At 46.2% G+C, this 23,836-nt stretch overlaps 1 protein-coding gene across 3 annotated transcripts in view; it reads right to left on the reverse strand.

Annotated features, from left to right (window-relative positions):
* The window catches only part of rreb1a (ras responsive element binding protein 1a), a 53,181-nt gene extending 29,695 nt beyond the window's left edge, over positions 1–23,486 (reverse strand). For 2 of the 3 annotated variants that reach the window (XM_085468849.1, XM_085468850.1), the window contains exon 1: positions 23,218–23,486. In XM_085468849.1, the coding sequence (XP_085324975.1) occupies positions 23,218–23,257 (40 nt within the window). In that variant the 5' untranslated portion in view covers positions 23,258–23,486. Of the gene's footprint in view, positions 1–23,072; positions 23,181–23,217 lie in introns of those variants that run through there. The other variant, XM_085468851.1, reaches the window with a different exon arrangement.
* Positions 23,487–23,836: the final 350 nt, after the last annotated feature.

Raw genomic sequence — 23,836 nt, forward strand, 5'->3', positions numbered from 1 at the left:
CTGGAGGTGAGGAGGATGAGGGAGGATAGAAAACGTCTGCACCCGCATCACCGACAGAGAGAAGTCTGCGTTTACAGGAAGACGAGGAAGGCGAGGATGCAGAGAGCTAAATACATGTAGAACTAAATATCAGTACAAGATGTCCAAAAATATTTGTTAATGTTAAAGCATCAGTGCTGTGAGCCAAGAATCACCTTGAAACCACGAAAAAATGAACAACAGAGATATTCTGAGTGTGGATTTATTCAGTTTTAGAAAAATAAGTCTGTAACAGATGACTTCCTGAGCCAGCAACGAGCCAAGAATGGTTTTGAAACCAAGGAAAGGTGAAAAATGTGATTATTCACAGGCTGTCCTGTGTGAAGGCTTTGAAAAATAAAGCCGAATTCACCTTTAGCACATCCTGCATCCTGCAAAAGTCATCTCACGTTAATCGGAGAGAGCTGCACGTGTAGGAAGTCCGACCCCGGGCCCATTTTTGTGTGCATGTCTATTTTTTCTTCCACAACACAGAAGCAACAGACAGAAAGGATTAAAGAAAACGAGCATTTCTCTAGCTGCTCACTTTAAAATCAAGCCATCGTGAGCTTCACAAACAGGTTTTCTATCTGCTGCTGAGGGCCTGTCGTCAGTGTTAATGGGCTGAGTATTGTTGCAGATAAAGGAGGTGTAAGCTGATACAGGGAGGTGCCACGGCTCCCACCTAAACTAGGATTTATCACCGTGTTCCCCCACCACCACACAAAGCCCCCGCTAAGCCAGCAGCTAATGAGCTAGCCCCACTAACTCACTTTAGCTTTGTTCTGCTGCAGACACAGCCTGCTGCATTGTTTCTAGCTTTGCAGCACTAAACGGCTCCGCGCGGCTTAAAACTGGAAACCAGAGCTGCCAGCACTGTTAATACCAGCAGGGTCAAAACTTTAGGTTAATAAATATAAAGCACATAACGACTATGAAACGATACACAGGCCCTGATGTGAGCGAGATGCTAGCATCAAGGCAGAAGCTAATCTTCTAAGACAACTCTTTCATACTTTGAAACTTGCCTTTGTATCCTTTTAAAACAAAACACAAGCTCCTAATGATTCATTAACACCCACATTAACTGTACATGCTAGCATCATGCTACATGCTAACAGCAGACAGTTTTCATCATTGAACTATAAAACTGTAATGTAGTGACGTGCACTGGAAGCTAAGTTAAAGAGATCTTAGATTATACATGATTTAACTTTAACCCATGCTAGCCAAAGTTTCTGTTTTTATCTTGTTAGCATCATAAGTAAGATTAATAAACTAAAGGTTAATGTGGTTTTGTAGACAAACTCAAAGTGACATCTTTGTTTTAATGATTACTAATAATAACAATAATTTAAAAAATATCTTTGAAATAAAATACATGATATAAATAAACTACATGCTACTGTGCTAACATGTTAAAGTGCAACAGATGATGCAGTTATGTTAAACAAAGGCGATGTAACGAATTAACAACATTAATGATAGTATTTTTATAAAGCCAAACAGGCACAGGACTACAGAGTAGCATTAGCATCTCGTACTCAGTGTCAGAGATACTTCACATGAACCTCATGCTAGCATGTTTAAATTTGCTTTTTACCTTTACGTAAAAATTAGTCATTAGCGTAAAATGAAGTGACACGTAGCTTTTACATCACGCTAAAAGAGGAAATATGATCTTTTCGCAATATATAAATACCCCTTGGTAGTACCTAAAAAACGTACCCCTTATGAGGTCCTAGAGCCAAAAATCGACCACGCCATAAAAAGTGCTATAAAAAGATTATACATTAATATTTTATTCCACTTTAAATTAGCCAGTCTTTTAGACCTACTTCTCCTTGAAATATTCATGTCAAGTTTTAATTATATTTCGCGGATTTTAACCCTTTATATCCCGGTTTTGTAACATGATCGCACGGCCGTTTTTGGCGAAAAAAATGAAAAAATTAAATATTTTCCATAAAATACATTTGAAAGTTATATTTTATTGTACTTTTAATTAGGCCTTTGGATGGACCAAAGATTGGCACCAACAGTCATTTCGATCGCCTTTTATTTTTTTTGCAGGAGCGCATTTCATAAAATGCACACACTATCGGTCCCAATCGACCACGCCCAAAAAAGTGCTATAAAAAATTTATAAAATAATATTTTATTCCACTTTAAATTAGCCAATCTTTTAGACCTACTTCTCCTTGAAATATTCATGTCAAGTTTTAATTACATTTCGCGGATTTTAACCCTTTATATCCCGGTTTCGTCACATGAGCGCACTGCTTTTTTTGCCCCAAAAAACATAAAACTTGAATATTTTCCAAAAGAAACATTTGAGGTAATATTCAATTGTTATTATAATTAGGCCTTTAGATGGACTAAAGATTGGCACCAACAGTCATTTCGATCGCCTTTTTTTTTTTTTTTCAGGACCAGAAAATGGTCTCCAGGCGGCAAATGCTTCTCCTCTAGGCCGAAATAAGTGCATTCTTGCCGGGGTAAGTCGCGACGATTACCGGGGCACGATCACCGGGGACTCATTTTTGCAGCACACACATCCGATACCACGTGACAACAAATACGTCATTTCCTGTTGACTAAAGAAAAAAAAAAAGCACCCTCATACGTTCCTAGGGGCCGAAAATGGTCCCGCCCGGAAGCCGCTGCTGCACGCCGGAAATGAGGCTTCATTTCCCGCAGGTCTGTCCAAGAAGCCCGGTGGCCAAATAAAAAAATTACAATTCTAAGGTCCTGACTACAGAACAAAAACGAAACTTAAGCCATCGCCACTACGTTAATGGTAATAATTGTGCAGTGAAAAAAAGCGTTTATAATGGGTTTCAATGGGGCGATTTATGGCTTTTGGTACTCATGTGGATGTCGGTTTTTAGCTTAGCCACCTTAAGCTAATCGAATAAACGGAGACGGCAATTCTAAAGAAAAAAAAAAAAAAAAAAAAAAAAAGGGTTGGGAGGTTTGGCTATATTCTATTCAACACAGTGAAAATGGCCTAATATTAAAAAACGCTGTGGATGATAAATGGCCGTAGGTACTACCAAGGGATACAGTGCACCACAGTAGCATTTTTTATGTTAGCATTAACAGCTAGCATGTAAACTTCGGAGGTTGCCATGTTGATGACGCTGATTCTTTTAATAAAGTCTAAATATAAATTGTGAAATTAGCTTCATTTTCAGGTTAGCATTAAGCCTTTGCACTGCTTGGATTTTGATTCGTCAACAGTCATCCATCCATCTTCCAGTTGTGTTTTATGTTTTAGCAGAACTTAACCAATCCAGGGTCTGCAAACAGCATCATGTGATTTTCCTAAAAGTAACAAACTGCCTCCAATTACTCAGCAAGTCTGCATTGAAAATAATCAAGTTAAAGCTGATCAATCAGGCCACGGCACCGGCGTGTTCTGGTTAGAGCGCGTCGCAGAGTAACTGGGTTGACTGGGAACAGAATGTGAGCCGTGACAAACGCACAAACACCCGAGGAGGAGCCTGGTGATGATGCTTTTAACTGTGTGCGAGCAGGCCAGCGGCAGAGCGGGGCCCTGTAATACACTCTGATGGTAAAAATAACTCGCCGAGCGGGACGAGGAATGCGTGCGCTGAAGAATGCCGCTCTGCTGACGGGTGACAGGCATGGACAAGTGCAGAGGGAGGCGAGAGAGGAGGGGAAACACCTGAGAGGCAGAAACCTGTACCAGTTCTCGAGAAAAGGAGGATTAGATAAGAGTGAGAGTGCAGTTAGACGAGAGTCACCGTCAGCCTTTGTGCACGTTTTGGAAAATTAAGCAGAATTTGCTGTTGGCACTTCCTGTTTCAACGAGCTAAAAACTGAATAAATGTGAAGCTAACGTAGAAACGTGACTATTGTCAGGCAGCTTCTGCTGAGACACGTCTCTGCTCCTGCGTCCCCGTAAACCTTTCTGACCTCATGTGTCTGTCCTCACATTTATCTCTTGGAGTTTGTTTTGTGTCATCTTTTGTTTTTAGCGGTTTATGTCTCAGTTGTGTCGTTTTCAGCCTTTAACGTATCCGTTCGGCATCCTGTGTCACGTCTTTGCTGTTATCGTTGAACGCCGGAGGTTCGCTCGTGTTTACTCTGCTGGAAACACGTTCGGTCTGCTGCTGTTTGCTTTGGGACGATGTCCTCGGGTGTCACTCGGGCCTCTGAACGAAGAAACGGGGCGTTTCGTTGAACTATTTCACAACCTGCGCTCGTGTGGCGGGGATGGAGCGGGTCGAGAGAGAGAGAGAGGATCCACAGGGTGTGGAGGAGAAAACAGGAAGTGAGAAAAGAAGAAGAAGAACCCGAGAAAGAAGCGAGCGCCTGAGACAGAGAATCCAGTCAGACCAGACGAGCCGCTGCTCATCCCGCACGGACGCTGTAAACTTTGCTGCGCCCTGATTGGCTGGTGGCCCGCCACCCTCCGCGTAACCTGACGACGGATAGGCTCCCGCTGCCGCCTCAACCTCCACCCTCCTCTCTCCCTCCCTGCATCCTTATCTCCTCGGATGAGTCAGTGCACGCGGTTACTGGTTAACTCTGAGCTTCAACGCTCTGACTGAGAGCGTGATGGAAGCAGCGCTCCAACCGCAGCGCGCGCCGGCGTCTGCCCGTCATGACGCTGCAGTATTACTTCCTGTATCCGAGCGAGAGAAGGCATCAGCTGACTGCTGATGAGGAGTATGAGAGAACGCACGGAGCATCTTTCTCAGCCGGCTGCGATTGTGCGCGAGGAGACGGGCTGTAAATGCGCTGCCGCCCGGCCTCCCACACAAATACCAACACAATAAAACACGCCTCGTTTCAAACGCTCGTCTTTGGTGCTCTTCTTCTTTCCCTGTTTCACGGCTGATCGTTGTAGGTTTACGGCCCAGAAGTTTCTTCATTTGCATCTTAGATTTGTGCTTTTTGGTTTGTAGTGTTTTGCATCGTATGGTTTTTGTTTTATTTCCAATCTTGTGTGATTTTGTTGCCCTCTCTTGTATTTTTAAACCCTTCTGCATGTTCATCGTCCCCGTTGTCACTTTAGCATTTTGCTTTCATTGTTTTTGTCACGTTTTTATGGGTTTGATCTCTTTTTCCATGTTTTGTTTCATTTATAATTTTAGAACTTGTTTGGTCCGATTGTAGTCATTTAGACTGATGATTAAACTACAAACACCAGACTGCCACTGATGCTTCATCCTGTCTAACCTGAACACAAAGACTGGACCCTCCCGGACTGTCCTCCATCTTTCTTCTGTAATTACAGACATGGTGTGTGTGGGGGGGTTGCGTGTTGAGCAGCTGTCTCTCACACACACACACACACACACACACACACACACACTCACACACACACACACACACACACACACACTCACACACACACACACACACACACTCACACACACACACACACACACACTTAAACAGGTGTTGGAGACAGCCAGCGGCCTCTGCTGTGAGAGCTCCATTCATTCACACTAACAGATGCTAACCTGGTCGAGCTACGTGTGTTAGCAGATGCTAACCTGCCAGCTCTGTGCACTTTCAGCCAAACATTTGCGCCGTTAGTGTCTTCAGCGCGACGGCGGCGAGCAGATGTTAGCGTGTCATGCCGACACACAGCTCAGTGTCCAGTTTATTAGGCACAGCGGCGTCTGGTTCAGGTGGAGCTGTGATAGGATGCTTTGTTCAGGTGATTTGAAACATTTAGTTTTTGCATTTTTGTTGTTTTGTATGAAAACTTGTTACTTTTTTTTTTAAATGTAATCATTTTTTTCCACCTAGTTTTGTGTCGTTTTGTTCATTTGTGGTGTCGATTTAAACATTTCTGGTGTTTTTGTTGCTTTGCCTCACTCGTTTGACAAAATTCTCCATCTTTTTTTTTGCTGCACCCTGGAGTCTCCTGGAGTCTCCTGGAGTCCGTCTGCTCCTTATTTTCCGTCTTTTTGCGTCTCCTGGTTGTTGCCGAGCGTCTTGGTCTCATTTACTTAACAGGCTGGAGAACACGAGTCCTTCAGCTGAACTTTGCTCCCGGCTCTCAGTCTTAATGTTCAGCCAAACTGATCTAACCCGTCCTGACACACATTAACGTGTCCTTCCTCACACCCTCTAAACTTTAACTGCACTTTATTCTCCCTCTGAGCCGCCGAGCGTCTCCTCTCAGTCTCTCCTTCTCCCGTCTTTCCATCACTTCAGTCCTCCTCAGTCTCTCCGTCCTCACAGAGACGACTCCTCCAACATCCAGCAGTTGTCTCTCTGCTCAACAAGCAACACATTCATTGCACACACACACACGCGCGCACACACAGCAGCTGGCGTGCACACACACACGCCGCCTGCTCACACAACTGGAAGTGTTACGTCTGCGTGTGAACAACACAAAAATGCACCCACACACACAGCCCACATATTTGCAGGCTGACAGACACTGGTGTGTGTTGGAGTGGGAGGAGGCGCGCGCACACACACACACACACACACACACACACACACACACACACACACACACACACACACACAGCTGGCCACATCCATAACACAGCAGAGGGTCGTGTGCTGCTCTCCCTGCAGAGACGAGCTGGTCTCCCGTTGGTTTACGGATGCCGGTCGAGATGTTCAGCTGATGACAGAAAAGTGAGCAGGTTTCAGCCCGAGCCCAACAAAATCACCGGCCCTCAAATCTTTCTCTAAGTGGACCGAATACTCTGATTACTCTGACTGTCCTGACCCGTTCCACACCTCTTCGTGGCCGGTTACTCTTTGTCGTGCCCGTCGTCCTTCTCGGAGCTCGCCACATCGTTGCATTGTGATGTAAATCCTCTGCAGACGACTCGCCGTCCCAAAAACCAAACTGCTGTTCTGTGGCTGCTTCACGGTTCCATGTCAGAGCTCTCTGCAGTCTCACCGGGCGTTTGCTGCTTCGTGGCAGTTTTGGATCTCACGTCTTCATCTGAAGTTATTTCACATTTTAAAAGCAGTTTTTCTCCTCTTTGGTCTGTTTTCAGTCGTTTGACATTCTTTTTGTAATTTATGGCTCACTGATGATTCAGTTGGTTTGTTGGCCCCTTCGGGTCATTTCAGTTTTCTTTGCAACACTGTCTCAGTGTGTCCTGTGGTCTCTGAGAGCACGACTGTTGGTGCTGTCGTCCATCTAAACTGCTTGTTCTGTGTTCTGTCCTTTGCGGCCCTGACGGGACGCTACCTGAAGTCTGTTTATTCGTCCTAATTTAAATGTGTCCACACCCACTCAGGATAAAGGGGATAAAGGGGCCTGTTCGCTCCTGATAGGCCGTCCTGTCCTGGAAGGGGCCTGAAATGTGTTTACAGAGGCGAAGGTGGAGTGAAAGGCTCGCCGTCAGGCAGGAGTGGCGTCGTTCAAAGAAAGAAAAGAGAACAATGGGAGCAGACAGACGGGAAGGAAGACGCTCTGCTGCACGCAGACAAGCAGACAGACGGGTGAAAACGCCGTTTCTTTGTTTTCTGTGACTTTAACACGAGTAACAAAGGCGTTTGGGTCGTTGTCCCGGTCTACGATTCTGACCAGCTGCACACCTGGGATCTAAACGTTACCTGGAGTTTGCTTCCTGCAGGCCGACAGGGATGAGGAGGAGCCTCGGCGGCGCTCAGGTGTCTGCGGATGCTGGGAAGGATGTAAAACCTATCAGTGACCTGACAGAGGACTCCTGCAGGAGTCGCTCCTCCTCCTCCACATCTCCCTGTGTGCAAACCCTCACAGCTCTTTCATCACCTGAAATACAGGACGAGCCTCTGCTCAATAAGTTCAGAGCTCAAACTGGCTTTAGCTTGTTTGAGCATGCAGCGAGGCCTCAAGGCGACACACACACCAGCCTGCAGAGTGTGTGCGTGTGTTTTCACGTCAAATCATGCGAGCAACTGCAGCTTTTATTCTGCGTTACAAACAGAACGGACGAGTCGATCGAGCTCAAGGTTTTCACAATAAAACCTGTCGACAGATGAAACATTTCACACTCATCCTCACCTCCACTCTACAACTACTCACTGAACACGTTCAGCTTTTGCTCATTTGGAGAAGATTCATTTTATGTCTTTCTGCACGTTTAGGTTGTTCTTCTTGGTGAGGAAACTGGTGAGCATCCAGGCTCCAAGAAAGAGGAATGAAGCAGAAGGAAGAGACGAAGGCGGCGAAGCAAAGGAATGAGGAAGAGAAGCCGCAGGGGGAGGAGAAGAACGAGGAGGGGGGATAGGCCGAAAAATGTGAAGAGCTAAAGATGAAGAAACAGGATGAAGAAGGCAGCAGGAAGAAGACTGAAGATTTCAAAAATAAAAAAGAAGAACACAAAGAAGTCAGAGGTGAAGAATGAGAAGAAGGCAGCGACGGAGAGACGGATGCAAAAAGAAAAGAAGAAGAAAGTCGTTCATTAAACCAGGAGGAGAAAAAAGGAGGTTAGACAAGGAGACAAAGGAGAGACCTGAGGTGATGAGAGAGCAGGAAAAAGGAGACAGGAGAGGAAACAAGGATGAGAAACAGCCGAACGACAAAGAAGAAAAAACGTCATCGTGTGTGTGTGTGTGTGTGTGTGTGTGTGTGTGTGTGTGTGTGTGTGTGTGTGTGTGTGTGTGTGTGCAGGGCGTGGTGCTGATGAAGACCAGGTTTCAGCTGCATGAAAAGACTCAGAGGCCTTTTGTGTGTCTGCCTGAGGGGCAACACACACAAAGCTGTGTGTGTGTGCGTGTGACACCAGCACTTTCCCATGGGAGGGTTTATTGTTATTCTGCTCTGAAAGCTGAATGGAGTCGGGTGGGCACACCTACTGCCACAACCCCCAAGTCACACCTGAGAGCACACACACACACACACACACACACACACACACACAGACCCTGTCCTCCAAATTACTTCATCAACACCAACGTGTGTGTGTGTGTGTGTGTGTGTGTGTGTGTGTGTGTGTGTCATCAGTAACTGTAAATATTGTCACTTCAAAATAAAAGCACAGAAATAAGGAGAAGCAAGATGAAGAATAGCAGCGGAGGCAGGGCTCGCTAGCCCGACGTCTAGCTAGCGATATCTCCGGTCGATAGCCCGACGGGCGGGGCTGAGATAGATTTTGGTCGCCTGATCGGAGATATCGCTAGCCCTGGGACGCCGGGCTAGCGATTTTGTGAGCCCTGGGAGGAGGAGGAGTGATCTGGATGAAGTCTCTCCTCTATTTTAATGTGAAAACTGATGGAAACGATGACTCGATGATGAAAACTGCTCCTTGTTTTTCTAACAACAGGCAGAAACCTGAAAAACCGCCTGTGTCGACTCGGACATTTGACCTGAGACCCAGCTGGGACAGGCTCCGCCCCCTGTGACTGTGGATGGATGATCTGTTTTTCAACATTCAGTTCATTTATTTTTTTTTTAGATGTGTAACTGCCCCAAAACTGGTAACCATGGAAACATAGCAAAACTCGCAGGCTCACTCATCACTCAGTCTGTCTTTTATGTACAGTCTGTAATGATGACATCATCAGGCTTCAGTAACAGTTAAATGAAATTAAATCAGGCGCTGGTTGAACCAAACTTTATCATCTGTGACGGTGGCGTTAAAGACGACGGCAGCAGAGCTCAGGGAAGGATGCAAGGAGAGGAAACAAGACAAAGTGGAGGAGGAGGCAAGGACCTCTCTAACCCTCCTCCTCGATCGCACGTGCAGGTAAACGTGGACGTCACCTGCTCGAGTCCAGAAAAGAAAAAAGTCTGGGGGCATGTCGGTGCTGCAGTTGCCATGGCAACGAGGCGTGTCCTGTGTTTGCAGAACAAACAGCGGTACCTGTTCACAGCAGGGCGGAGCCTGTGTGTGTGTGTGCGTGTGTGAGTCAGATTACAGCTAACAGTCAGATTACCGGGATTATGGAGGACGGCTGTGAAGGCTCCATTCACCGGAACAACAACAACAACGCGCGCGCGCACACACACACACACACACACACACACACTGTGTAAACCGCTGCTTCACCTGACAACATCTGCAGGAGGGCCAAGCACAGGACAACTGACCTGAGGATGCAAGGGGACAGAAAAGGATCAAACTAAGGAAACAAGGAGAGAAAGGCAGAAAGGGGGAGGGGTCAAAAGTAGAAGAGGATGCAAGAAACAGGAAAGAAAAAGGAAAGAGGGTAGGAAATGAGGAAACAAAGGAACCAAGGAGAAGAAGCCAGAAACAAAGTAAGGAAACCAAGAGAGGAAACAAGGTGAGGGTGCATGAAAAAAGGAGACAAACACAGAGAGAACAACACAAGGAGACGTGGACAAGGATGCAAAGAGGCCAAAAAGACAGAACGAGAACAAGAACGAAAGATGGAAAAGAAAACGAGGAGACAAGACTGAGCCACAGAGGAAACACAGAAGGGCCCAAAAAGGAGGAAATGAAACTATGAGAAAAAAACTTGGAGGGCCAACAGAAAGGGGACAGAAACAAGGAGATAAGGAGGCAAACTAAGGAGAGAAAGGCCAATAAAAAGAAGAAGAATCAAGGAAATAACAAGGAGAGAAAAGGAGGAGACAAACAAGGAGGGAAGACGGGGATGCAACAAGGAAACGGGGTATGATAACTGTACTAGGCAGCAAGGACAGGAAATAAGGAGGAATAGGAGTAAAGAAAGAAGAGTGTAAACAAAGGATGGACGTCTTTCCTTAGCTCCTTACTTGAACACGAGCCACCACCCTGAACCCGACCTTCAGGACCTCACTCAGTCTAAATCTAACACCGGTCCCCACAGTGCCAGCTAAACGAGCATTTCTCACACACACACACACACACACACACACACACACACACACACACACACACACACACACACACTCTTTCCTGAAGTGACCGGGGTAGTGATTGCGGTTAAAACTCAATCTACCTTTGTTGATTTAACCGCCACGGTTATTTGCATGCTCGCGCTCTTCCTCCTCCCCCTCCTCCCCCTCCTCCCCAATCCTCAGCAGCAGCCAGCTGACAAAACTGTTTAGTCAGCAAGAAAAGGTGAGCGGGGGGGCGAGCGAGCAGCAGTCAGAGCACAGAGAGAGAGGGGGAAGACTCTGCAGGCTGCATCAGTTAACTCTTTCCTCCATGAGACGGCGAGCTCAGAGATCATCGCCACTCGCACCAACAACAAGGTCAAACATTAAACTCGCTGCTCTGACTTTAACTTTCACAGCATCAACTCTGCCTCCACTGCCAGACTCTACTCAGAAAATGCTCATTTTTAGATACGTGGGACACTTAGAGAGCTTTAAAGCTGCAAATCGTCGCCACCACGACAGCCTCACAGCAACAAATAACAGCTTTGCTGAATGTTTACCACTGTAAGGACTTACAGCCACACAAAGTTAGAAAAACAAGGCTCACGTTTGACAGTATTAAGACACAAAGTTACCTCTCGCTAACACAAAAGTCTCCTACGAAAACGCTCGTTTTTTAACAGTTTAACGGTTTCCTGTCTTTAACTTTTACACCAACAGATGCTGAGATTCAAGCCCAGAGAAGTTTCCAGCACAAAACTCAGTTTAGAAAATGCTCGTTTCTAGGACTGCAGGTCACCTTTATCTTCACAACTTTACACCAACGAAGAAGTCACACGATTAAAGGAACCTTTTCTTCCTTCAATATAAACTTTATTCATGAAACTCTTGTTTTCGGGACTGAAACACGTCATCTTCAGCAACGAGACATTTTTACACCCAAAGAAATGTCAAACAATTTCCTCAAACTCTGACAGCAACAACAGACGCTTGCTTTCCACTACATCACATGACTTCCTCTATAGAAAATGACTTTGATTTTCAGCCTTTACATTCACCAGTTTCAGTTTCATGGTATTTGTGAAGGCTTTCCCTTTTTACTGTTCCCGTCTGTTACCTGACACTTAAATATAAGAGGTAAAACAGGACGGCCTCTGATACAAGACCGTCTGCTTTAAAGATGTCCAATGACTTTCTCTGAGTTTTATTTTGAAGAGGAGCGAGTCCTTCCTGTTTTCTCAGATTGTTTTATCGAGCTCATGTTTGTGAAGAAAAATGTGTTTGGATGCTCTGCTGAACGCGCTGCAGGGTGGAGCTGCCTCACAGTGAAGAGGAGCTGATGGATGGATAGATGGCTGGAGGAGGGGTGGAGGACAGACCTGTTGTATGGGATGCCAGCAGTTCTGAGTGTGTGTGTGTGTGGGTGTGTGTGTGTGTGTGTGTGGGTGTGTGGGTGTGGTGAGAGCGTCTTGCTGATAAGCAGCTTGTGAAGCTAACTACCACTGCAGCGCGTGTGTGATGGCTGATACACACACACACACACACACACACACACACACACACGCACACACACACACACACCTTCACCCTGTTCACAGCAAATAAAGCCGTATTTACTGCGAGTACAAAGTCCGAGCGCCTCGACTGTGAAAGAATGTCACGGCGGATGGAGGGAGGAGGGCGAGGAGGACGTTTAGAGGAGGGTGGGGGCCGAGCAGATGAAAGGCGCGAGGTGGAGGAGGAGGATGCTTGGAGCAGCTTATCTGCACTTTTATGATTTTATGCCTCAAAGACTGACGGGCCACTCGCGGTTTGAAGCACCAAAGTTTCTGCGCGCACACGTGAAGCACACAGAGACGGGCGAGCGCTGTCTGAGGACACGCCGTCCTCACGTCCATGAAGCTGCTTAGTAAGGAAGAAAAGTGCCAATTATAACTGAAGAAGCGCAATAATTACAACATCCACGAGTCTAGCAGGAGCTGCTAACGGCTAATTCAGCTGTCTTTAATAGGGAACAGTTAGCTAAACAGCCTTTAAACTGGGTTATACATCCGAGTTTAACAAGCAGTTAGAACCATAAAATATCGATATTTAATTAAAAACTACAAAAAGCCCCAAATGTTCATATTTACAGAGCCAAACATGCAAAACTAGCCTGATACAAATAACAGTTTAAGGATGTCTTCAAACAGGAGCTGCTGAAGTGTAATCTGGATACTTTTAATGGCAAAAAACTGCCTGAATTAGCAGAACTACAGAGTGAATGCTCAGGACATCGACATGCCTCACACCACGCCAGGCTAACTGGGTTTTTAGCTGTTAGACGCTCGTGGCAAAAGCATTTATACAATCTCTACACATCTGTGACTTTTACACTAATTACCAGCTCAGATCAGGAGAGCATCTGATAATTATTGTCAATAATTAACTTGGTTCATAGAACAAACAATCCTAATTCCCTTTAATACCAACAACACCAGCAGAGAAGCTAACCTGCAACCTAAAAACAACGTTTTCTGAATGCAGTTTTGCATTAGAGCAAGATGACGCCAGTTAAAAGTTTTTAGATGCTAACCCACATTAAACATCCCTCGAAGAGGAAGAGGAGAAAGACGAGAAGAGAAGGGGTTAACAGGAAGTGGAGCAGCCTCTCATCAGGAGAGCAGAGGAGGAGAGGGAGGAAGTGGAGAAACAATAGCTCCCCTCTTTCTGTGTGTGCGAGTCGGTGAAGCCTTTATTATCAGAGAGGCAGCGTTACGTAACGTCAGAGATGTTGTTCATCTTCTGCTGAGCTTCCAGGAAACTTTCACCAAAAACACACAGATGATAGTCGAGGAGGGAAAAGTCCTTCAGCACGAGCAGAGAGGATGCTGCTGCAGGGAAAACTGCTTCATGCTGCACAGTCCGACTCCTTTTATGACAACTATTCACACATCTGCTCGCAGAAAGGTCGGCTTAAAGAAAACGGCTTCACCGGGAGAGTTAAAAACCTGCACAGGTGACTAAAAACAACAGTTTGAGGGGGGTTAGGAACACCAAACAAGCAGAGTTACGCAAACGCACCTCTGCAACAGCTCATCAGGTCAAGAAACGCAGCGGCTGAAACAAACACCAGTTTCTGCTGATTCAACGTTTATATCCTCAGGCCTGCTCCTCTGCTGACGCCCGGCAGAAAGTCAGGCTCTCCTAAAAACGTGGAACTAAAGTTTACTACAACAAACTAACACGTTTCCACGTTTTCACTAGATGTGAAGTCTTAGATCAGGAGAGAAAGTCCAACACGACAATGATGCTTTCTGCTCCTTTGTTGGGTCCTGTTAAAACTTTCACAGATTTCTTTTACTACCTTTAACCTCTTTGTGTAGGAAATTAATCAATACTTGAAACTTTCCCTCTGACTTTTCACTCATTAAACAACACTGAGTAAACTCTCAGAGCAGGAACGTTGTGTACTTTGAAAACTTGATCACAAATGATGGTTTACTGTAAATGTCTCTAAATGAGCCAAACAGACTTTACTTAAACACTGATGTGAACAACAATCAGTCTTGTGAAGCATCTGACAGCAGAGCAGCTAAACACAGACCACTGTAATATTGACTCAGGCTAACTTTAGTGCGTTCACCGCTATATAAAGACGGTGGTCTGTGTGAGTGGGCCATGGTGAGCGGAGACACACCTTCAGAGGCTGTTTGAGGGTTCAGACGAGATGTCCTGACTTTATCTTACAATCAGATTCATGTTTAAAAACACATTAAAATAGGGGTCCTGGATTACAAAGGCATTAACTGCACGTCCCCACAAAGACAGGTGTACAAATATGTGTGTGTGTAGGGTAGCTGCAGCTCACCTAAATTTAAACCCAGTTTAGTGTGTCATTTGATGGCCTCCTCCCATCAGTGTGTGTGTGTGTGTGTGTGTGTGTGTGTGAGAGAGAGTGTGTGTGTGTCCTACTTTAGTGCTATTCATCCCACATCTCGAATGACACCCATCCTCTCCTCGTCTCAGTGTTCAGGCCTCACAGAGCAGCTCATCAGTTTGTCGTCCAATGACGGCGCTTCTTCATCAGCTATGATGATTTTTTACATGAAGTCTTGTTTTAGAGGCAGAAGGTTCCCTGCTGTGTAGTTTCCTTTGTCTCGGTAAAATGTGGCGAACTCCAAAGGAAGGACGTTCAACACACTTCCAACCGATATCAAACTGATCACAGACATTAGATCCTTTACACTGAAGGTTAAAGGGAAACCAAAGTTGTAGTCATTTTATCTGATGATTTTAATTTTGTCTATCAATTGTAATTGTATTTGATGTAATTTGGTTTCATGAAAAAGTTTTATTGTAATATGGATTTATTTAGATTGTGAGCCCAACAAGGGACAATTGTTGAAAATTAGCAGCAGCTCTAAACCTGTGCGGCACATCAGTCTCATGTCTTGCACTTGAACTATGTTTAACTGCACTGTCCCTTTTAAATAAATAGATTCAAATAGATTCAAACTCAAGTCAGCGTTCTTTATGGTTTCTTCATGACATTCTGCATTATTGTGGAAAAACCTAACCGAGATGCGGGCGTATGAATGACTCCTCCTCTGGCAGGTTCACCTTAAACAAGGCTGTATGAAAGCAGCAGGTAAGCAGGTGTAACACATAAATGACACGAGGTGGATTTATTATTTATACGTGTCATAGTTAAGTGCAGGTAAAAAGTGGCCCGGGTGAACCACGACCTGACCTGGGTGGAAATCAGACAGTGGAGCCTTCAGACCTGAGCATGTGTCAGAGGCATGAAGCTCCCTGCCGACGGCTCAGGTCAAGCTAATGAAAGAGCTTTGCCTTTAAAGCAGCCAGCTTCAACAAAAGGCTGGCATATTGAACTGGTCCTGCGCCGCATTCCCAGGAATCAAACCTCCAAAAGCCAACGAGCGCAGGCCCGCCGGGGTGGGGGAGCGGTGTCAATTTAATCTGCTGGTATTAATGCATCAAAGATCTCCGTCACCTCCTTACGGAGTCTGGGTGACCCGCAGAGATCTACGTCACATTTTATGACGACGGCAAAACCAAACCACTCCAGACAACTAGAACTGCAACGTATATAAACACAAACACAGGAAGTGAGACGCCAGAGGAATAGAGCTGATGCAAAATCACCAATGAGACGGGAACGCCAAAGTACCGCCACGTTACAGGGACACCCAGATCTGACTTTTTGCATCATGTCCTACGTCGGCTGTGTTCTCGTGAAGGGTTTGGTTTGTGTTCTCGGGCGCTCAGACGGGTGTGTTTGTATTCACGTGAACATCATTAAAGTTTCTTCTGTGTAAATGTCACCATCAGCTGCCCACAGACCCTCGGGTGGACTCGGGCTGTTGGACTGCAGCTGCTGATGTCATCGTTCTCGTCCGGATTAAGAAAGGAAATCAAATAAAACGTGAGGCGGCTTCTCTCTGTGCTGTGAACAACAAACTGCTGAAAATCAGGTTTTTGTTCCTTTTTCATTCGAAAGCAGAAAAGAAGAGAAGACACTTTTAAACAGCCTCGCCTCTTCCTCCACGTGTAGTCTTCACCGTCTGCTGCGGCTCGGTTTTATCAGCCAAGCTTACAACTTTGAACTCATAAAGACAGGAAGTGTGAACCTATCAAAATAAAAAGATTTTAACAGTGAAGCCGGTCACTTTAGAGGGCGTTTCAGGTTTGGGTGAAGGAGCAGGGGGAGGTGAGCCATTTGGTCCACCCAGAGGTGTAAGAGTCTGCCTCCCCCACCCTTCCCTCCCCTCCACACCTCTCTGTCTGCATACAAACAGTCACAAACCTCCCCCACTCTGATGTCACCCCGATGAAGACTCAGAGAGAGCCCACAGGAAGCTCAGAGTCGTCACTGCGACTGACCACACTTCCTGTTTAATGTGGACAAACTGAGCATCTTTGGAGGTGGGATCTAAAACTTTAGCACGATCAGCTTCACGCACAGAAACGAGTCCTTTCACTGTCATCTGCTGACAGACTTTCCACCAACTCCATGCAGAAACGTCCTGCTGCTGCAGGTTGTCACAGGCTCAACAAAGCGAAGCACCGACAGCTGAGTGTTTTCTGAGTCACATAAACTGGACTTCGTCTGGTCCTCAGAAGTTTTACTGGATGAATCTCTGACTAAACTGATTCAACGTCTTCATCAGTTTCAAATAACCAAGAAAAAGTCTGCAGATGCAGTTTTCCTGAGTATTCTCGGGACAAGTGATCGATCAGGTCATCAGCAGCTGATTGATAACTGAAGGCGTTTAAAGCTGCAGTTTCGAGGTGATGAAACCTTGAAGATATCCTCTACTTTTCCTGTACAGGGACTAACTGCGTCAGTCAGCTGATCAACCAATCAATCGATCGGAGCGGCTCGCTGACGAATCAAAGGGAACAAAGGAAACGAGCCGAGAAGCAAACGTTACCGGCTGATTGGTTCAAACGGCGATGATGTGACTAACTGATGACTCGCTGTTAAACTAATCAAAGAGACCGTAAAGGTGTAGAACAGGAGCAGATAGCAGGTCCAGTTTCAGAGTGAACTTTGACCCCAAACTCACTGCTCCTCCTCCTCCTGCTGCTGCAGGTCAGGAAACATAATCTTATCTAAAAAAGGCGAGTCCATAAATAGAGGCGGAGACACCGAGGAGAGGGAAAGAAAAGAGGTGTAGTAACATCCTCCCCCTCCTCCCCCCGCTGCGTGTGGAGGTGCTGCATTCACTCATCTAGCAGCTGCGCTCTGATTGGCTGAGACGCAGCATCAACAAGTTGGAAACATTGTGACAAATCCACGCAATTATCACGAGACAGAAACACAGGAAATCAATAGACTGTGTGTGTGTGTGTGTGTGTGTGTGTGTGTGTGTGTGTGTGTGTGTGTGTGTGTGTGTGTGTGTGTGTGTGTGTGTGTGTGTGTGGGGATAATGGCGTCTCAGAGGGAGGACGACAGCTATTAATTAGCTGCTTCACTTTTGTCCCTGTGAACACAAAAGTCCCTCTGAAACTCCCCATTAGCTCTCTCACACACACACACACACACACACACACACACACACACACACACACGACGGCAGCACAGAGGACGTTTGAAACCTTTTTCCATGTAAAACTTCATCACACATATTCTTGAAATAAATGCCAAACGTGTAATAAACACTGTGTCACTTTTATTTAATAGATTTCTAAAAATTAAATCTAAAAACATTTTTATTCACTAAAATAAATAAATAAACTGAATCACGTGTATTTTGTAGTGAACGACATTACTGTGTTTGAGTTCAATTTAACACAATCAGGATAAACACACAAACATTTATTATTCAAAATAAACAATTAAAGATTTGAGCTTTAATTATAAACTTTCTATAATTATAAAGTGAATAAAGAGGTTTGCTCACAGTCACACCGAGCTGTGACTGAGCTGTGACTGAGCTGTGACTGAGCTGCTGCAATAATAAATCCTGACGAGGGTTCAGAGATGCTGCTGCTCGTGTCATTTATCAGACAGAGCTTCCAGAGGAGGTGAAACTGCAGATCAGAGCACAGGGAGGTGATGAGGAGGAGATAAAGAGGAGTCACAGTCAGTTGGTTTCACTCCTCCTCCTTCATGCTGCATCATGTCTTTACATGAACACAGGCTGAGTGTGTGTGTGTAGCAATAACCACTCACAATGGAGCATACCGTCACACACCAACACAAGAAACTCTTTGTGTGTGTGTGTGTGCGTGCGCGTGTGTGTGTGCGCGCGTGTGCGTGTGTGTGTGCGTGTGTGTGTGTGTGCGCGCGTGTGCGTGTGTGTGTGTGTGTGCGCGCGTGTGCGTGTGTGTGCGCGTGTGTGTGTGTGTGCGCGCGTGTGCGTGTGTGCGTGCGTGTGAGAGTGGGATACATCATCGACTACATCATCACTTGTCAGCATTTTAAACGTTTGCCACAGAAGAAGAAAAGGAGGATGAGGAGTGTGCAGTGAAGAGCCTCAGGGTGGATTTATTATTGCTGTGATACAGACGTGTGAGATTGTTGTGTAGATAATAAACACCAAGATTTGTGACTTTTTTACTGTTGTTGCGAGGACACAAAGAAGGAGCAGCCGCCGGGCTGCTGTGATGACCTCAGCCTGTTGGACGCTCTGCCCCAATAACAGGATCCAACGTTACCAAACAAACATCTGCTCGCGCTGCCACATGAACCGTGTTAAAGCTAGACTCAGGCTGCAGACACTTTTTCCCCTCTTGGAGCTGATGATGTCACAGAGAGAGGATGTCCCTAATATGGTCGTCTCAGACACCCGAGTAAAAGCCAAAGAAACCGAGCTGTTAACCCAGGACAGAGTGACATCATCAGCCTCGTGAAGCCTGGGCGTCTGTTCAACATGGCCGCTGGTTTTCTGCCCCGCCTGGAGCACCAGACCGGCGACCCTTCAAGGTAACAGGCTGAGGCGGGACAGACCAGGCCATGACGTCAGGATGAGCGTGCGTAGGTATTTCTACAGGTGACACGGCGACCATCGTGAACAGCACGCAGTAACACGAACCAGCAGAAGATGCGCTTCTTTGATGTCCCCGCTCGCGCTCAGAGTTTGTAAAGCGCTGAACTCTCAGCCACTCAGTCGAACATCAGCAGCACAACAACAGATGATGGATCCATCGGGCAGCTGCAGGAATCAGACCCACAGAGGAAAGTTTTCAGCACCGCAGCTCCCGCTTTCATGTTTGACTGACCCTCCCCGCCTCCCTCCCAGCGTTACATCTCCATCTGAAAAACACCGCCGCCTCTGCTGCTGCCGCTGCTCCGTGAAGCTGGGAGGTAACATTTCCCCCTCAGCAAGAAGAGCCAGTCCGTGAGAGAAACAGAGAGAGATCAGCGCCTGTCGCCGAGGCCCAGCTCGGCCTCAGTGTTGAATTTCGTAATGGAATGCTAACTGCTCATCCGGATCCTTCCTCCTCCTCACAGCAGAGGAGGAGAGGAGGACCAAACGCAGCGGGAATATTCGGCTCTTCGTTGCAGGAAACCTTCCACTCGTTACACATGATCTACCACGAAGCTGCCGTCAGCTCAGCACCGACGATCCACCATAAAAGATGTCCATAAACTAGGTCAAAGTCTGTTTGAACTCGTGCATCGATCACAGATCCAAACAGCCTCTGCTGACACCTACAAATGCATTATACACATGTGTGCAAGAAACCCAACAGATGCACTAAAGTGACCCCACAGGGGCAAAAGCTGCCATAAAACACAATAAATGTACAACACACACGTCTGAGTCGCACAAATATGATTCTTCCTGCAGCGCGGGGCTGACAGATGTTTCCATGAAAGAGTCAAAAGCAATTAAAACAAAAACTTTAAATGAAGCTACAGTGAGAAACTGCAGAAAATAATGCTCCAAATCTCCACTCTTCAGCAGATCGAACACAGTTTAAGAGCATTTCAGGAACATCACAGGGTTTAAAAACTCCACAAACACTCTGTGGAAGTGTGAGCATGTAGGGAACAAATGCATTTCTATAGATAAAACAAAGAGAAATTTAACTTTCTGCAAAAAATTTGAAAAAAAAACAAACCGATTGTGGGTAAAAGTGTTACAAAATCACCATAATTTCCTTTTAGAGAGCTACCAGAGCACTAAAGATTGTAATTATAGAAGTAAAGTCACAATCATCTTGCCAAAACTCAGTAATAGTTACTGCTTGACAAATATGGAAACAGAGCATCGCTAACTGCCATTGAAAGAAGCCAAAGTCACTAATGAAACCCATAAATCCACTTTAAAGTGCGTCTGTGTAAGCGGAGCTGAGCTGCAGCAACAAACAGACGTTACAGGAGTGCGTTAGACAGCAAAATGTTTGAAGAAAAGTGACAAAATGAAGCAGTGATACCTGCGTGGAGATCGCTAACATTAGCCAAACAAGCTACCGGTCAATCCAGACCACATGAAGGGAGGGGGGACTAAAAGTTAGCTTGAAAGTCCTCCAGGAAGTGATAAGGTCACCAAAGACTCGCTGTTCCTCAACTTAAGATGGATTTGTTTAAAAAAAACTGCAGCTGAGAAAGACTATGGAAGAAAAAAAATAGCTAAACTTACAGAAAACCCCACAGGAGCACCCATAAACCCACTTTAAGTGAATCATGGCCTTAATTACCGATGATGGGATTATGTTAAAGCCAAAACATACTAACAAAAGTCAATAAATAGGTTCAAGTAAAGTGGGACACCACCCAAATTCCCCTGAGGATGCTGAACTAAAGGAGGACGTATTTCTTATTAATCACTCACAAGTTACGACACATTGCCAAAAAGTCTGTACTGTTTAAGTAATTAGAGTAAAAGCACGTTTTGTATTCTTACGAAACTTAACAATTTACACCCAACACTGAACCATAAAATGGGTCCATTTTGTTCAGTGTAATTGGAGAAAACGTTAAACAGAAGGAAAATTAAAAGGATTTATTCTCCAGAAACTAAAGTACCAAAAACAAGCCCACTCACATGAATATAAACCCACTTTAAAGCGACTTTATTCAACTTTTAATGAACTGTGGACACAAATAACTACTGTTGGACTGTGCTCCAAAACATACAAGCCAAAACTATTTAAAGGGAGTAAAAGTTACAGTTAACGCCATAAAGTCACCACAGAGTCGCTGTACTTAATGTAATTAGAGTAAAAGTCCATTTATTGTGTATAAAAGTGTGTTGTATCTGAGAGCCGCGATGGCCTCCGTGCTTTAAACAATGACAGACTGCTCTTACAGTGAGGTTAAAGTTCCTCAGCAGGGAGGTGCAGAGGTAGAGAGACACTGGGCCAACATGGAGAGAGAGAGAAAATCCCTAGCAACCATTATCTAACCAATCCAGCCTGAGACCGAGAAAAACGCCATCGGTCCATCTCCTCTCCCTCCTCGAACTCCGCGGCCATCAATCATTGACCCGGACACCGATAACAGCGCCTCTTTGACACAGTAAACCGCGTTATGGGAGTTATTTAACAGCCCGGCCAGCATCCTCCGTCGTGTACCAACGCGGAAAAAAGGAAAAAAAAAACACGACGACGAGGCTAACGGCTAACAGCGCCGCGAAAAAGTTCTCCAAGTCGACGGTTTGGGGCTGGGGGCGGTTGAAACCGGGGGGGGGGGGCGCCCGGTGGTTACCGTTTAAAATGGAAGTTAGAACCGAGGACGATGTCGAAAGACAGAAAAGACGGAGCTCGAGGACGGGGGAGGAGGAGGAGGAGAAGGTGGATGCAACAGGCGTCACGTCGATGCTGCTGCTGCGCGTAACCACAGACTGTGGAAAAGTGTCGGGAACGCGGCGAAAAGTCGCCCAACTACCGCAAAAACTGGCGCAGGCGGAGCGGGACGGCGGGTTCGGCCGCCTCGCCGCCGTGTTGGGCCGGTTCGTGAATGAACGGGGGTCCCTTTCTGCCTAAATATGTCTGGGCAAGGTCATCGCGCTGGCGTCGAGCTCGCTGCCATTAGCGGAAGTCGAGCCACCAAAATAAAAGCTATATTTTCTTTTATTGAGCCTACAGATTTAAACCCACATCCACACGTTTGCGGATGTGTGTACATTATACTAAATAAAGGAGGCTTTTGTGACTTCTTTCGCACATAAAAGAGTTAAATATAGAAGCAATGTGATGGGATTTTCACAATAAAATGAACAACTTTACCATTTAACCTGCTTTAGATGTATTTGCACCTATCAGACCTCCACAAGCACGTAAAGAGCACGTAGAGCCACACGGCACGGTGAGAAAACCATCATTTACAAAGAGAAGCATCAGCAAACTCAGTTAAAACTATTAGCCTCAAAGATGAAGTCTGAATCGCTTTCAGGCCAGAGCGCTTTCTAACACAAAACGCGAGGTAACCCCTACGGTTCTCCGTGTGCAACAGGTTGTTTTACTTTGAAGAAGTCTCTCTGAGGAAGTACTCCGTCGGTTGCCGTTCGCTTGAGCGCTTAGTTTTACACATGGCCACTAGCCCCGAGGCTTCGACCAAAGTGCATCCGAGATATGGATGCTCGACTCCGGCTGCGAGCTGCAGACTTTGACCTCCCCCCCACCTCCTAACACCCTCCCCGCGAGGCAAAAACCGCCGAATAACTGCCCTAAACGTGCACACGGGGCGATAAAGTTGCACCAAAAGTCGAAAAACAACAAGTTGCTGAATGAGGAAGAGACACACACACGGCTGAATTCCACCGCTTGGATGCGCATCAAACTAGGAAGCAGCCCAGAGAGGAGAGAAAAGTAGTAACGCCACCCTTACCGTCTCCACATCTCCGCTCAAACTTCACCCCTGGCAGCACAAACAGGCGCAAAGTTCTCCCCGAGAGGCGCAAACAGCGCGGGGAGCCTGCGCAGACACTCGCACAGCACCAAAACTCAGCGATGGAGACGAAAAGGACACTTACGCTTCACTTTGTTGGGGTTGGGCTGCTTGCGCCGAGACATCGTGGCGAGGATGATGGTGGTGGTGGTGATGGATGGGGGGGCTGATGATGATGATGGTAGATGAACGGCGGTGATCGGGGATGATGAAGGTGATGAAAAAAAAGAAAGGGTGCGAGAGGCAGCAAAGTTGCTCCGCAGAGGAGAGAACTCAAAATGGCGTATTCCGAATGGATGAGCAAACTTGGACAAACTTTACTCCGGCTTCTCCTCCTCCTCCTTTTCTCCCCTCCCCTCCCCTCCTCCACCTCCTCCTCCCGTGCTGCTGCTGCTTGTCTTCCTCTCTTCCCTCCCGAGGAGGAAAGAAAAAAGTCGACTGGTGTTGAGGAAAATGTCGCTCTGGAGATGTTTTATACTTTAAACTCCTTTAACTCCCAGCTCCCTCCTCCTCTTCCTCCCTCTCTCGGTAGCTCTCGCGCACACTCTCTCGCTAAACCTGATAAGTAAAGCTCATCACGTGTTGTCTCCAGTTTCCAAGGGGACGTGGCCACCAAGCATCTCAGTCAGTACGCACAGACACACGGACAGCCGTTACTGGATTACTTATTCCAGCCGTGATGGAGCAGGAAACGATCCCACCTG

This window comes from Copadichromis virginalis, linkage group LG9 (genome assembly GCF_057382275.1).
Source record: "Copadichromis virginalis isolate Kocher_CV1m ecotype Utaka linkage group LG9, C_Virginalis_male_GT1.1, whole genome shotgun sequence".
NCBI lineage: Eukaryota > Metazoa > Chordata > Actinopteri > Cichliformes > Cichlidae > Copadichromis > Copadichromis virginalis.